This window comes from Andrographis paniculata, unplaced genomic scaffold (assembly GCF_009805555.1).
Source record: "Andrographis paniculata isolate CXL003 unplaced genomic scaffold, ASM980555v1 Contig25END, whole genome shotgun sequence".
In the NCBI taxonomy this organism is placed as follows: Eukaryota; Viridiplantae; Streptophyta; class Magnoliopsida; order Lamiales; family Acanthaceae; genus Andrographis; species Andrographis paniculata.
Window position 1 is genome coordinate 906848 of NW_026137546.1, and position 14218 is coordinate 921065.

Genomic DNA, 14218 nt, shown 5'->3' on the forward strand with positions numbered 1-14218 from the left:
CGAAATCAACTTTCAAACTTTTGTAAACTCGACGCAACTTTACTTCTACCATTTATTTCGATGTTGGCTACTTTGATTTTTCTTGAAGCAACAATAACATATGAAGAAGAAAATAAATGAAGAGGGTATATAACCTAAACAGACTAATTGTTTTGTGTACCCCAAGTGTTTATCGAATATAATATTTTAAATTAAATATAAACTTTAGTAATATATAATAAATAATGCAAGAACTAATCCAAAAAGAGAAACAAAAATGTCCAAAGATCTCCCATCAAAACTAATAATAGGAAGAAACCCATAAATTCTATTTTCTTATGAAAGAAAGCAATATTCTACCTAAAATATTTATATTACCTATATTACCGATTCGATTCTACATACCTTATATATAAAAAAAAAACAAAAAACAAAAAAAAACGAAAGACGTCCTTTATTTGTTTAGAGTTTCGATTTCAATACAAAACCAAATTTCAAAACACACCTCAAAGTGTGTTTGAATTCTCATGATGAAATGCACATTCTTTATTTGTGGGCAAATAGTCAAAAACATAAACCCTCTACCTAAAAAATGAGCAAAGAGCAATTAAAATATGGTCATTAAGAAACAATGATTAAGCATAATTGCCCACAAAACATTTTTATTTAAAAATAAATAAATAAATCCCTCTTAACATGCTCATGTGTCGCTCTCTCGTCAAAACATTGCATGGATAAATTCACAAGATTGCATGGATCTTGAATTTGATTTTGATGATCCATCCACTAACTATCTCACTATCCCTTTTCCTTCTTACATAGTGCTTTGTGGGACCTAGTTTTCTTGTTACAAATTCCATAAAAAATAAATAAATCATAAAAAAAAATACTTATCTGGCCTGCAGCTTTGCTGCTTCTGCTTAGTGTGCTTCACAGTATCACTTTTTCTTTTTCCTTCGCCCCTAAACAAAAGTTGCTGCTGCCATCATTCTCAGTTGATACAAATTCAATGATAGAACATGAGAATTTTTTGTGAAAATATGATAACCATATTATATGTATATTTATTTATTTATTTAAAATAGCTCAAAAGAAACAGAGACAGACCATATCCCCTAAATTAGGTACGTTTTCAAACTTCATTTTCATACTGTTTATCAAATTTGTAATCACACTATTCATCAAGTATACTATTTCTTCTAAAAATTACATCAAAACTAGTATTGAAATAAAAAATCAAATCAATATAGCATTTCAATTAAATTTCAAATCACAACCAAACAAATATATTGATATTTTCTAAAAAAACCAATATCCACCAAAAATTGATCTAACTGCAATTTGCAAGAGGAAGTGAGTATGTAAAGAGAATCTTGTCAAATATTTAAAAATCACATCAAACAAATATATATTTATTTCGTCATTCAAATTTATGTTCACTTTTTTTTTTAATTATCATAACAAATATTCCCGTTCCTTTTTATTTTAGCAAAACAATACACTACCATTTTTGTACATTTTCTTATAAAAGACAAAAAGTAACCATTATTATCCACTTTTATTAAAAAAATCTATGTCCAAACATTTGAGCACACAGGAGAAAGTCTTTTTTTGAACTTTTTATTATTCCTAACCCATACGCAAAATATTTATATTACTGCAGATTCTTGAATATTCATGGTTCAATGAATGTTCATGTTAGGTTCCTCCTTCCAAGTCCAATGGACCAAAATTGTCAACACAAATAATTATCATAATGGGTGGTTAGAATTTTTGGAAAAAAAATCAAGGGGTGGTTATAGGTAGGTACCTTTAACTACACCTAAGAAGAGCATCCATGGCTGCCTATGAATTTCCAAAACCAACTGATTCAAATTATTCCATGTGTCAACTAAAGCAGGCATCTCCCAAATTTTCAAATCTTTTGACAAATGTACGTTATTTCTCAGAAGCTAAGAAAATGAGGCAAAGAAAGATGGACCAAAGAAGATAAATAAATTTCAGTTAAAAAAGAAGGTAATCTAGTAAGAAATACTGACCGATTGAGTCAGACATCTTTTGTCAGCATCATTTCATGTATGTGGTTGTTTTTGTCCGGGACCGGGCAAGAAATGATTGACTACATGTGCGTGCAGACAGAGCATATTTTGCGGCTTTAGCTGATATTGCCTTTGAAGGACAGCAGCCCCTTTTGGTCGTTGTCGCCTCCCCGGGATGGTTTTATTCCCACGTGCAATGTCTGCGTTGTCGTCACTGGCTGATATGCTTTTGCAAGAATGGCGAATTCTTGTTTTGGCATTGGTGAGGGGTTGAGGGAATGATCTGCAGAAGGGTTCACAAGTTAGTGATTGTAAGTGATCAAGTCATGGATGATCATAATAGTTTAGTCACCAAAGAATCTGGAAATGGACATGTAAAGCATCTGACCTATTCGCACCACAATTTTAGAGATTGTCGTCAGGAGTCCCATGAGCTTATCTGCATAATTTGGATAAGAATCATTTGGTGTCTTCAGAACATCATCAGGACACAAAGTAAACAACAGAATTTAGATTCGCACATTTTAGCAACCAGGCTATTTGATTTAATCACAACATCATCAGGACACAAACTGAAAAGCAGAATTTAGAATCGAACATTATAGCTACCAGCCTAATGGTTTCATCAGAACATCACCATGTAAACAGTAGAATTTGGAATCGAACATTATAGCTTCCAGTCTATTTGGTTTCATCATAACATCACTAAGAAACAAACTGAACAACAGAATTTGGAATCGAGCATTATAGCAACCAACCTATTTGATTTATCACCACATCATCAGACACAAGCTGAACACCATAATTTGGAATCGAACATTAAAGCAACCAGATTTCATCAAAACACCATCAAGACACAAAGTAAACAGCAGAATTCGGAATCGTACACTATAGCAGCCAGCCTATTTGATTTTATCACAACATCATCAAGAAACAAACTGAACATCAAAGTTTTGGAATAAAAGATCATAGCAACATCCAAACTAATTGATTCATCAGAACACTAACTGAACAGAATAATTGATTGTATCTAATCAATTACCAAAATTTCAACAGTCAATGCTAACTCATCGTAAGAACAACTCACTTTGGTCTCACACAAAACTTACAAACATACTCAAATCCTCATCAAGAACAGATAAATTTGACTACAGAACTCAATTGAAATCAAATGTATTCCTACCATAATTGTCACTACGAACATCTCAAATTTCGTGGAAATCTATTAGAATAAACATATTATAGCGTATGAACATCAGAGGGAGAAATTCCTAAAGCTCTTTGCAGAGGCAATTCCAGTAAGTTCCTTAGTCCAGTTGGGATACTATGTCTTCAACCCTGTTTTCTTTTGACAAAACCCTAACCCTAGTTTCGGAATGGGCACAATTTACGTGGTTATGACAGATTTTATTCCAGGAGTTCCATCGTCGAACCATCTAGAACTTCCCTGATTTCGGATTAATTTCAAGCTCTGCGTCAGTAGCTTCTCCAGCGCCATTCCGCACCCTTCGATTGCTCTCTGCACTAACAATCAACGATATTGAACTCATCCTCCTCCTCCACAAAACATTGGTACAGCAAATTCAAACCATTCACATTGTCGTTGCCGTCGTCCAATCGTACTCAGTAAACAATCACACTATCTACTCCGATTCCACTTTCCGGCACGAGTCTCGGAGATCGATCAAATACGATCTCCATTTTCACATGCATTTTTTCGCGGAACGACCAAAATTCAAAACCAGAGACTGGATTCGATCATTTTTCTTAAAGGCCGAATTAAGAACATTTACAATTATGGAGACCGACCCAGTTAAAACTACTGAACCCAATTAATTAAGGCCCAAATCCAGATTCCAAGAAATCCCAATTTCAAAGTTTGAAATACAAATTTATTCACAAACGTTTAGGCTACTATCAAAATATAAAGTTTTGAAAATTCACGGGTAGTTTCTTTGGCAAAAGTTTGAAAAGATTTAGATTTGAATTTTGAGATAGTTTAAGAAAGATTTGTTCTTGTGGGTGAGTAGGTTTTAATATTTGGGTTTTTAGAATTTTGATTTGTATTTGATTTAATATAGAATAAATATAATAATTAAATATGTATTAAATAAATTTATAATAAATAATTTGAATATTAACTTATACTTATTAATTATAAATGAAAAACTACATTTCTTTTTATTATAAAAAATTTTAAAAATTTTACACTAACTTTTTCTTTTTTATATATAAAATTTTACCCCGACCTCCCCATTCACCGTGTTCAGGCTATAAATTAAAAAATTCAAGAGCCAAATGAAACACACTTTAGAAATTTCGAAAAAAATAGTAGAATAATTAAAAATTACTCACAGGTGCTTTATATTAAAAATATATATGGAAGGTAATATTAAGAAAAAAAAAATTGTTAATAAATACAACCATTACAAACTGATTTCTCCCATTTAACACAATTGAAACACAGAAATTAATTTGAATAATATTTTGTTTACACTCAACTTACCCAATATTTGTTAATTAAGTGTGTTTCAAAAAATAAAAACTTAAATAATCCATTACCTAAATATTAGCTCCACTTACCTCAATATTTGAAGAACAATTTTTAAAAGATTAAAATAAAGAAATATCTATATTTTTAATCAACAACATTCCATTATTCAAAAGAATTTCCAACTACAACTCTCAACTTACTCAATATTTGTTAATTGTCTGTGGTTCAAAACATAAACCTAAATAATTCAAACAACAGGGAGGTTGCCATTAAATCATGAACTTCACTAAATAGACCAATATTTTTCACAAAAATACTATTTTAATATTAGTATTTACATAGGGTTTAAGTTTTATTCCCAAACTGAAGTTACTTATATTCTCAAAATATACCTTGCATAAACTGCAATTACCTTACCCACCCTTCTTATGCATTATCAATGTCAAGAGGCTAAATAACAGCAAAAACTTCAAGACCAATCCCCAACAGTTAAGACTACTTACTTATATTATTACTACTACAGCTTTTTCTTTATTGTAAAATGTAAGCATGGCAAAGAGATTAAGGAAAGCTGAATTTACCTTCTTCTTCTTCTTCTTCTTCGGTAGATGCCAAAAGTAGCAATAGTAGCAGCTGCAGCTGAAGCAATGCCCGACATAATAACCGCAATTCCGGAGGCATCTCTTTTTCATAGGTTGTGGCTATCAAACAAGGCCTTACCTGAGTCATCAGATTTTCCGGGACTAGTGTCCACTTGGCCCCTGATTTAATAATTTATGCATTAATCTGAATCTGAATCTGAGTTATCAATCTAAGATAAGAAGAAGTATATAGTCAAGAGAGAATTATTGCTAAACCTCCAAAGCCTATCGACGATTTCACCCTTTAAGATATGTTCCTCGACTAATTCAACAACATCCTTATGTGTTGACGTATCCATACTTGCGTAGTAATTAGAGAAAGAATTAATCATCTATGATCTCCTTGCAGAATAACACCTAACATGAATCCTTAAAAATAAAAATCTTGGTCTCACCAATTGCCAGCAATCTTTTCCCTGAGAATTAGGACTGAAAATAATCACATTGCCTGCATTCTTGTTTCCTCCTGTGTGTGAACACCCAATCACAAACACCCTACGCTTCAAATCCTTGGCTTTAATCACTTCGTTGAGCTTTTTTATCAATGCTGGGCCGCAAGCACCAAATCTTCTATCTCGAAGTTTACGAGTACATATAAAGATGTATGAACCAGTCAACTCTTCCAACTCCCCCGATGACCATCTCTTGCCCCTAATCATCACTTCATCTACAAATCCTCTGATTTGTGAGGGTTTCAGCCGCCTACATATGAGAAAGGAGAAATCACATATATATCATCAGTAAGTAATCAAGAGAAGACAATTAGGCACCCTTCAATATTAATTCTAAAATAACATGTACACGATCTGGCCTTATAAGTAAATAAACAACCATTGGGAAAAAAATAAAAACTTGAACCAAGTGCAAACTGTAGAGCAGCCACTCTTACAATTTAGTGCTTAAGGATGGTATGAAGGAACTGAATTAAATACAAATATATGAAAAAAGCAGTAATCCTACGACTGAATTTGCTCTGTTAACATTGTAAGCTCTCAAAAGACAGCCTGAAGTAGATCATAATAAACAAGTTCATAACTGAACTTGCTCTGTTAACATTTTAAGTTCTCAAAAGGCAGATCATTAAGCGGGTATTATCATAAACAAGTTCATATGGAACAGCTAGTGCCGATAGCAGACAATTTTAAGGTCAGACCTGTATACGTGCATGTCAGGAAATATGAGGACATCTCCATCGTAGATCCTCGCATGTTTATTTCTCTGGCATATAGCCAGGCGGTTCTGCAACCATACGATGATACTATATTCAGAATTAGAAAATAAAAATCATCAAGTGCTGCCTAAGTCATTATTCATTGCTAGAAACTAATCATAATATATATATATATATATAAGAGCATCTAAGTTATATATCATAACCGCATTGATACCTCTATAGGAGCCTTTCTCAGGGCCATTTGGTGCTCATTGGTAAACAGCTGAGGGAGCAGATCGGCCGACTTCTGATTGAACCATACTGGCCAGGTTTCATAAGTCCTGTGGCAAAGGAAGAAGTGGCGCTGGTGAGGTCTAACTGTTCCCCCGAGCTTGATTTTATACATTTTCCTCTCGCTCAAAGCCGTGCAGGGTTGATTCGTCCTCCTCTTTTCCGTCCGCAGTTGATACATTCTTCAATCCTCCGCTCTTCGTTCCTCCGACCAAGGCAGCCAGGCAGGGGAAGCTACGTCCTTCAATACTCCGTTCTCGGAGGATACAGCCTTCGTTCCTCCGACCAAGGCAGTTACATCCTTCGATTCTCCGTTCTCTTTGGATACATCCTTCGTTCCTCCGACCAACGCAGTTACATCCTTCGATTCTCCGTTCTCGTTTGATACATCCTTTGTTATTCCATCCTTGGTGGATTCCTCCTCCATTCCTCCAATAGAAACAACAAAGTTCCAGGCTACTTCCTGCGCGTCTGATGCCTTCTTCCGTCCGGCTTCCTTGGCGAGTACGTCCCCCACATCTCCAGGCATGGCGAAGCGATGATGCGCAAAACATTAGAAAACTCAACAAAACAGAAGGTTTACAGAAGGTTTTTGGTGCTGAAAACCGCTTTATATATTGATATATATATATATACACACATACATGCTATGTACGTAAATGCGGTTTGGGCCGTGTGGTATAGTCCATGTGTGTGTTTTTTTTGTTTTTTTATCTAAATTTAATGATAATATTCTTAACATTTCAATCAAGAAACAAAATTCAGATTTATCAAAACTATTGGAGAATGTTTCAAATAAGGCCCATTAAAGGCCCAATCCAAGAACCATAAAGCCCAAGTGTAGAATCTATTGAAGTAAAAGAAAGTCCGCGCCACTTGCATTTCATATTCTCTACAAGGATTATGCTAGTAACTACTAATTAATCTTTCTTTCTAGGCATAGGATGGGCCTTCTCAAATAATAAAATTTAATTAATTATTAATAATAAAGTATAATATTATTTTATTTTATTATATTTTAATATAAATAGTATAGTTGATAATTATAAAATAAAAATTAATATATAATTAAAATAAATTTATAATACATATTTAAATATTTTAAATATGATGTAATACAAAAAGATAGAAAAATATTTATTTATTTACAATTAAAATAAATTAATTTTTTCTAAAAAATAGAAAAATTTAAATATATAAAATACTTGTTTATGAAAAACAGACTCATCTTAGTAATCCAATGTCTAAATGTTCGATTTTTATTTTTAGTTTCTAAAAACATTGGATTTCACCAATGTAAATAAAGAACGAAAAATTCATACAGAGAGAGTAAATTATTTAATCCAACTGCATCTCAACCTAAACCTAAAACTTAGTTCAAATTAATTACGTGATTAAACACAATCCCATTTGCCAGAAAATCCTTAAACTATCCGCACGCATACACACAAACCCCAACGAATCTTATCCTTATCAGATTAGAATGAAATTATTCCTCCCCCAATTTCATCTCTCTTAAACAAATACGATCATAACAAACAAAAACACATAAAGGAGTACTAAAACCATTACCAGCAAGCAAGGCGAACGTGCATGGCATGATTGAGGGGCGTTAGTTCAGCCGTCAATCTGGGACACGTGGCAGCATCTGAACAGACCAGGTTAAGATGTCGGTCGCCGCCGCAGCTTTGCTTGATAGAAGTGATGTACCGGAAAAACATTGGGCATAAAATTCGATCCCTTTGTCCCCTCGAAGACAAACGCCTCCACAATTATTATTATAATTATTATTTTTATGTTATGAAATATTATAATTAATTATAATCAATTTATTAATTATTATTACCATGATTGTCGGTATCCGCCATTGACAGAGCAGCGTGCCTTCACGACGACACAGACAAAGTCTCCCACGTTGGTGGCGGCCCATGGTCGTCGTCTTTTTCATCACTGTTACATTAATCTCCTCGATCGAATGTATGTATAAATCCAGGGCCAAGATTGCATCTGGATTCTCTCCACTTGTTAATTCCTACATCAAAACTTTTAGCGAAAAAGAAAAGAAGAAATCAAACCTGGTTTTCCGATGAGGACATTGTGTCGGAATGTGGACAGGGAAGACGCGCTGGAGACGGTGCTGGAGGTTCCGATCCCGGAGGAAATGTTTGTCTCGGACAAGGGAAGTAATAAATCGTGGCAGAATCTGAAGGCCTGGATGGCGGCGTCGCCACAGGTGGTGGAGAGAAGCGGCGCCGCCGCTGCTATGGCAGAGGTCCAGCTCCTGCTGGGAGTCGTCGGGGCTCCGCTGATTCCGTCACCAATTAAAGCCGATCGTACCTTGAATGAAAGCATCAAAGGCTTTCCCATTGTAAGTGAATTCGAATTCATACAACATTTGAAGAATGATCGTGAACACTACAAAAAGAGGTTAAAATTTAGCTAAAAAAAATTTTGTACCAAAAGATAATAATTCATAACAAAAATATTTTTACAACGGATCCATGTATTGTAGCGACCAAATATAACTTCCTGTAATAAAAAGTAAATATTTACCAATAAAAATTAAAAAAAGAAATATAGCTAGGAAAATATGATTTCTTAACTAAAAATCTTTTGCTATAAAATAAAAATTATAATAAAAGAATTTTACCAATAAAATATATATGATTTTTCTTAGCTAAATAATTTTAGCTATAAAAACTAATTTTATCAAAGTGACGATAAATTGTTGCTAAGTGACACATTCTAACTACAAAAATATTTCGTTTGTTAAAAATGTGTGTAAAGAGATTGAACTTCTTACAATTTCCGGTGCACTTGCAGGAGAGCGCCATGGCTAAATACATAGTGCAGCAGTACATCGCAGCAGCCGGCGGAGAACACGCCCTCGATTCCATCGACAGTATGTATGTAATGGGGAAGGTGAGAATGGCGGCATCTGAATTCGTGGGAGGAGCCGACAATGGTGTCAAGAATTCGAGGGCGGCGAAGACAAAGAATATGAAGTCCGGCGCCGGACACGTCGGCGGATTCGTTCTGTGGCAGCAAAGGCCTGATTTATGGAGCCTAGAAATGATCCTCTCCGGCTGCAAAATAAGCGCCGGAAGCAACGGAAAGGTTGCGTGGCGGCAGACCCCCTGGCAAAACTCCCACGCCTCCCGCGGCCCCCCTCGTCCCCTCCGGCGATCCCTGCAGGTAAATTAAAACAAACTACATTGATAATGAACAATGATCGATGTAATGTTCAGAAAAAAACAATTAACGGCGTCGTACAACAGGGGCTTGATCCGCGGCTGACGGCGAATCTGTTCTCCAACGCTATCTGCATCGGGGAGAAGGCAATCAACGGCGAGGATTGCTTCGTGCTGAGGCGCGAAGTCGAGGTGTTGGCGCTGAAGGCGAGAAGCAGCAACAATGTGGAGATAATGAAGCACACTATATGGGGGAGCTTCAGCCAGAGAACGGGGCTGTTGGTCCAGCTAGAGGACACTCATTTGCTGCGAATTAAGACACGGGAAAATGTTGTTATGTGGGAGACAACAATGGAGTCAGTGATTAGAGATTACCGGACAATCAATGGCGTCAATATAGCACATTCCGGCAGGACTCAGGTATCGCTGTTCCGGTACGGGGAGGGGTCGGAAAGCCATACCAGGACGAGGATGGAGGAAGTGTGGAGTGTAGAGGAAGTGGACTTTAATGTCAGGGGATTGTCCATGGACTTCTTCCTGCCTCCAGCAGACCTGAAAAGAGAAGATCAAGAAAACCATCAGAATGAAAATGAAAAATCATGTGGTGTGTTTGGGGAAGAGAAAATGAAGAAAAACAGGGGATTAGGATTCAGGAGCAAGGTCAATAATGGCGGAAAAGGGGTGAAAATTGTTGCTGTCGAGGAAGACAATTTGGGGTAAATATAAAGCATGAGATGTAAATTGTGCAGCAGAAAAGTCATGTTTCAGTTCTGTAGATATTATAGTTCACTGTAATGCAAGTAGTTTTGCTCTATACGGACGCTATGGAACAATCTAGAAGGAAATGTCAGTTCCAGTGCACAAAATTAACCATACCTAGCCGGAGGTGGAGTCGACGGCCGGCCACTCGGCGGCGCACCTGTTAATGCCAAATTAGACTTCAGTAGATAACACTGTGCTTGTCATATACAAATCAATGGCGATAAATGTTCAATTGCAACACAAACCTCAGGAATTGGGGAATAGATGAAGGTTCAGAAACAGAACAAACCTCCAATCCAGTAGTTGGAATGCAAAATCCACATTATCAATTACAGGCTTCAATTATATGATATCTCTACTTGCAATACTTCTGAAGAAATGATGAGATAGAAATTGTGCAAGGAAGGAATTGAAGAAATTATACCGGTTCAAAAGCAACACCAATATCACATACAACACTCAACACATCGATCCAAACACAGATCCATTACAGAGAGGCAATAGACATTATTCAAGCCAAACACACCGACGCGAGACAAGGAAACGAGCAACGGAAATGGAAATGACAAGCAGGAAATTGTATGTATATATATGTATAGATGTGACAGATTTAACCGGAGATGTCAATGGCTTTGACGTCCGGCTTCTTCGCCTCTCCTTTAGGCACAGTAACCGTCAGAACACCGTTCTCCATCGCCGCCTTCACATTATCCAGCTTCGCATTTTCCGGGAGCCTGAAGCGGCGGAGGAACTTGCCGCTGCTCCTCTCCACGCGGTGCCACTTATCGTTCTTCTCCTCCTGCTCCTTGCTTCTCTCGCCGCTAATCTGCAGGATCGAGCCGTCCTCCACCTCAACCTTGACCTCCTCCTTCTTCAGTCCAGGAACATCTACCTTGAAGACATGCGACTCCGGCGTCTCCTTCCAGTCGATGCGAGCGTTGGCGATGGCGGTGGTCTCCCGAGCCGAGGACGGAACGTTAGCGACCGAGTTTAAAGGCCATCCCTCGAACGGATCCCAAACATCCAAGGAGAACGGATCGAAGACGTTGCTGCGGCGGTTACCGAAAAAGCTTGGAATCAGAGACATTCTCACCTGTTCGAGTGAAGAATTAGACGATTCTCTGGACACTGAAGATTGCTTCTACTGCTTTGGGGATTTGGTGGTGTTCTTCGCCGAGGCCTGCTAGGCGACTTATAGTGGCTATTGAAGTGTTCTGGCGATTTCCGGCGCATTCTGAAGAAAGCTTATGGCGGCTTCGGTTCACGCTTACCTAGACGACGCGAGATCATTCTAGCAACCTCTATAATAAATTTTATTTATTCAATTCTTCTTTTTATAGTTTTAAACAATTTTAGAATTGTGCTGTATGGAATAAATCGATACATAGTTACATCAATATTCCCTTTGTCCAATGGTTGTTTTTTTTTTATTTAGTATCTTTATTTATAACAAAATTATTTATATTTTTTAAAATTATTTTTAATTATTACCTTAATTTATTTTTAAAATTATAAATAAAAATATTAATTTTTAATTTTTGTGCCCACTTTTAACAAAATATTTTTTCTAAAACGGGGGAGTACTTTTTATAAATTATTCTTTCTGTGTCATATAAAATATTTATTTTTATTATTTTTGTTCATTTATATAATTTGTTTTTTTCTTAGAAAAATAACTATATGGGTTATGGACTCCTGTATAAATATATCAATAATGTATTTTTGAACCGTTTCAAATTTTAGATAAAACAGTCATTCTACACTCGACAATATACTTTAATATATTTAATTTTAACTTATAATAATTTTTATCATAACATAATTATTTTAGTTACTTATATTCTTTCTAAATGTTCATATCTACAGTAAAATAAATATATTTTATAAGACATAAAAAGTATTCCTTCCGTCCTACGTACCATGTTACTTTTTTTTAAAAAAATAATTACACACTTTAATCTCATTTTAAACTTTTTATTTTATTTTAATTTTAATTAAACTAATTAATTATCTTAATTTTAACTTATAATTATTTATATTATAAAATAATTATTTTCACTAATACATTATTAATTATCTACTAATTACACTTCTCCTAAAATACCGTATTTACAGTATAGCAGACACGCACTATGCGGAACGGAGGTAGTATTATTTTATGGAGTATATTGTTTTTGAAAATTACAAGGCCTTTTAAATGAAAACAAGTGAGAATAGATGGACAAAATGTAGGTAAAATATCAAAAAAAATCTATTTGTAGTTTGCAAATTTTGTTTAAAAAATCATGTTTTAAAACTTTGTTATATCTATTTGTATTTAGATAATATTACGAAAAAATATAGTATCTGTTAGTATTTATCGACTATTAATAAGTATTCTTCAATTGAGAATATTATTATAAAATCATGATTGAGATTTGAATTTGATAAATAAAAAAAAATAAAATAAAATAAAAAGTGATAGTATTAAGTGGAGGATATATATATATTTTTTATTTTTTTTTTGAATGACGTAAAAATTCTCAGCGGTGTTCGAAAATGTACTAAGTAAACCCCTGTACCACCCAATCATCCCTTATAGCTAGGATGTACGTAATTTGCATTATAGATAAGGACATAATTAAACATATCTAAAACTAGTATACAAATCAAATTTTTAGGAAAAGAAGATCCTTCACAATTTCACACTATTTTGCTTAAAAATTATTCATCTTATCTCACTTTTTATCTCCGATTTATAATAAACACAAGAATTTATATGAAATATAATTAATAAATAATTAAAAATATTTCAATAAAAATAAATATAATATATTATAAATATTTATATATTAAAATCAAATTAACTTATTATTTTAATTAAATTTTAAAAAATTATTAACTATAAAATTTAAAATATATATTTATTAATTTTATATTATCAATACAGTTGTATGTACTTCAACCAATAATCAGGGTGTGTTTGTTTGAAAGATTTTGGTAGATTTTTACTATTCATTCCATTTTTTCTCCCAAAAAATATCAAATCGAACACATATTTTTTATTTTTTATATTATACTAAAAATTAATTTTACATTCAAAACATCACATCAAATCCTATTTATATCACATCATACAACTATTCAAATTCAAAATTTTTACTATTCAAATCCCAACTCAAAATCCAAACCCCCAAACAAACACACCTCAATGTATATTTATTTTTATGGTTAGAACTATAAAATTATTAATGAAAAACACACCATTTTTACATAAGACTGGATAAAAATAAAATAGTAGACATATAATAAGAGACTTGGGGGAGTGTTTAAATTTAATCTCCCTTCATTAATATTTTTTCCTTTCAGTCCATTTATTTAATTTTTCTTATTTTTATTTTTGATAACTTTAATAATTTTAAATATATTTAATAAATATAATTAATTTAACTAAATTATAATTTTCTTATAAATTTATTCAAAATCACTTTAATTTTTTTCTCTCTCTAATATTTTTTTCATTAATATTTAATATTTTTTAATATTTTCATAAAATTAATTTATATAGTACTTCATTCATGGGACTATCAGAATCTCATTGTACTTTAATAGTAAATATAATTTTTTTATTAAAATATAATATTTAAAATATTAAAAAATTTATTTTTATTTTTTAAATTATATATTAT

The 14218-nt window shown here is 33.7% G+C and overlaps 2 protein-coding genes and 1 long non-coding RNA gene across 3 annotated transcripts; 1 reads left to right on the forward strand and 2 right to left on the reverse strand.

The window, feature by feature from the left end:
- Positions 1 to 411: 411 nt before the first annotated feature.
- Positions 412 to 10008, reverse strand: LOC127245799 (uncharacterized). Its single transcript, XR_007837487.1, has 11 exons — positions 9871 to 10008; positions 9401 to 9786; positions 8444 to 8934; positions 8170 to 8361; positions 6542 to 7116; positions 6307 to 6392; positions 5370 to 5855; positions 5094 to 5273; positions 2407 to 2457; positions 2019 to 2301; positions 412 to 941 (listed from the first exon to the last, which is right to left on the reverse strand). It is a non-coding gene; the product is annotated as an uncharacterized LOC127245799 (long non-coding RNA).
- Positions 8684 to 11136, forward strand: LOC127245797 (uncharacterized). Its single transcript, XM_051266847.1, has 3 exons — positions 8684 to 8965; positions 9421 to 9792; positions 9876 to 11136. Exons 1-3 carry the CDS (start codon positions 8684 to 8686, stop codon positions 10506 to 10508), a joined length of 1287 nt encoding a protein of 428 aa, XP_051122804.1. The 3' UTR covers positions 10509 to 11136.
- Positions 10960 to 11817, reverse strand: LOC127245798 (17.8 kDa class I heat shock protein-like). The gene has a single exon (XM_051266848.1). It carries the CDS (start codon positions 11635 to 11637, stop codon positions 11161 to 11163), a length of 477 nt encoding a protein of 158 aa, XP_051122805.1. The 5' UTR covers positions 11638 to 11817; the 3' UTR covers positions 10960 to 11160.
- Between the last annotated feature and the right edge of the window lie 2401 nt (positions 11818 to 14218).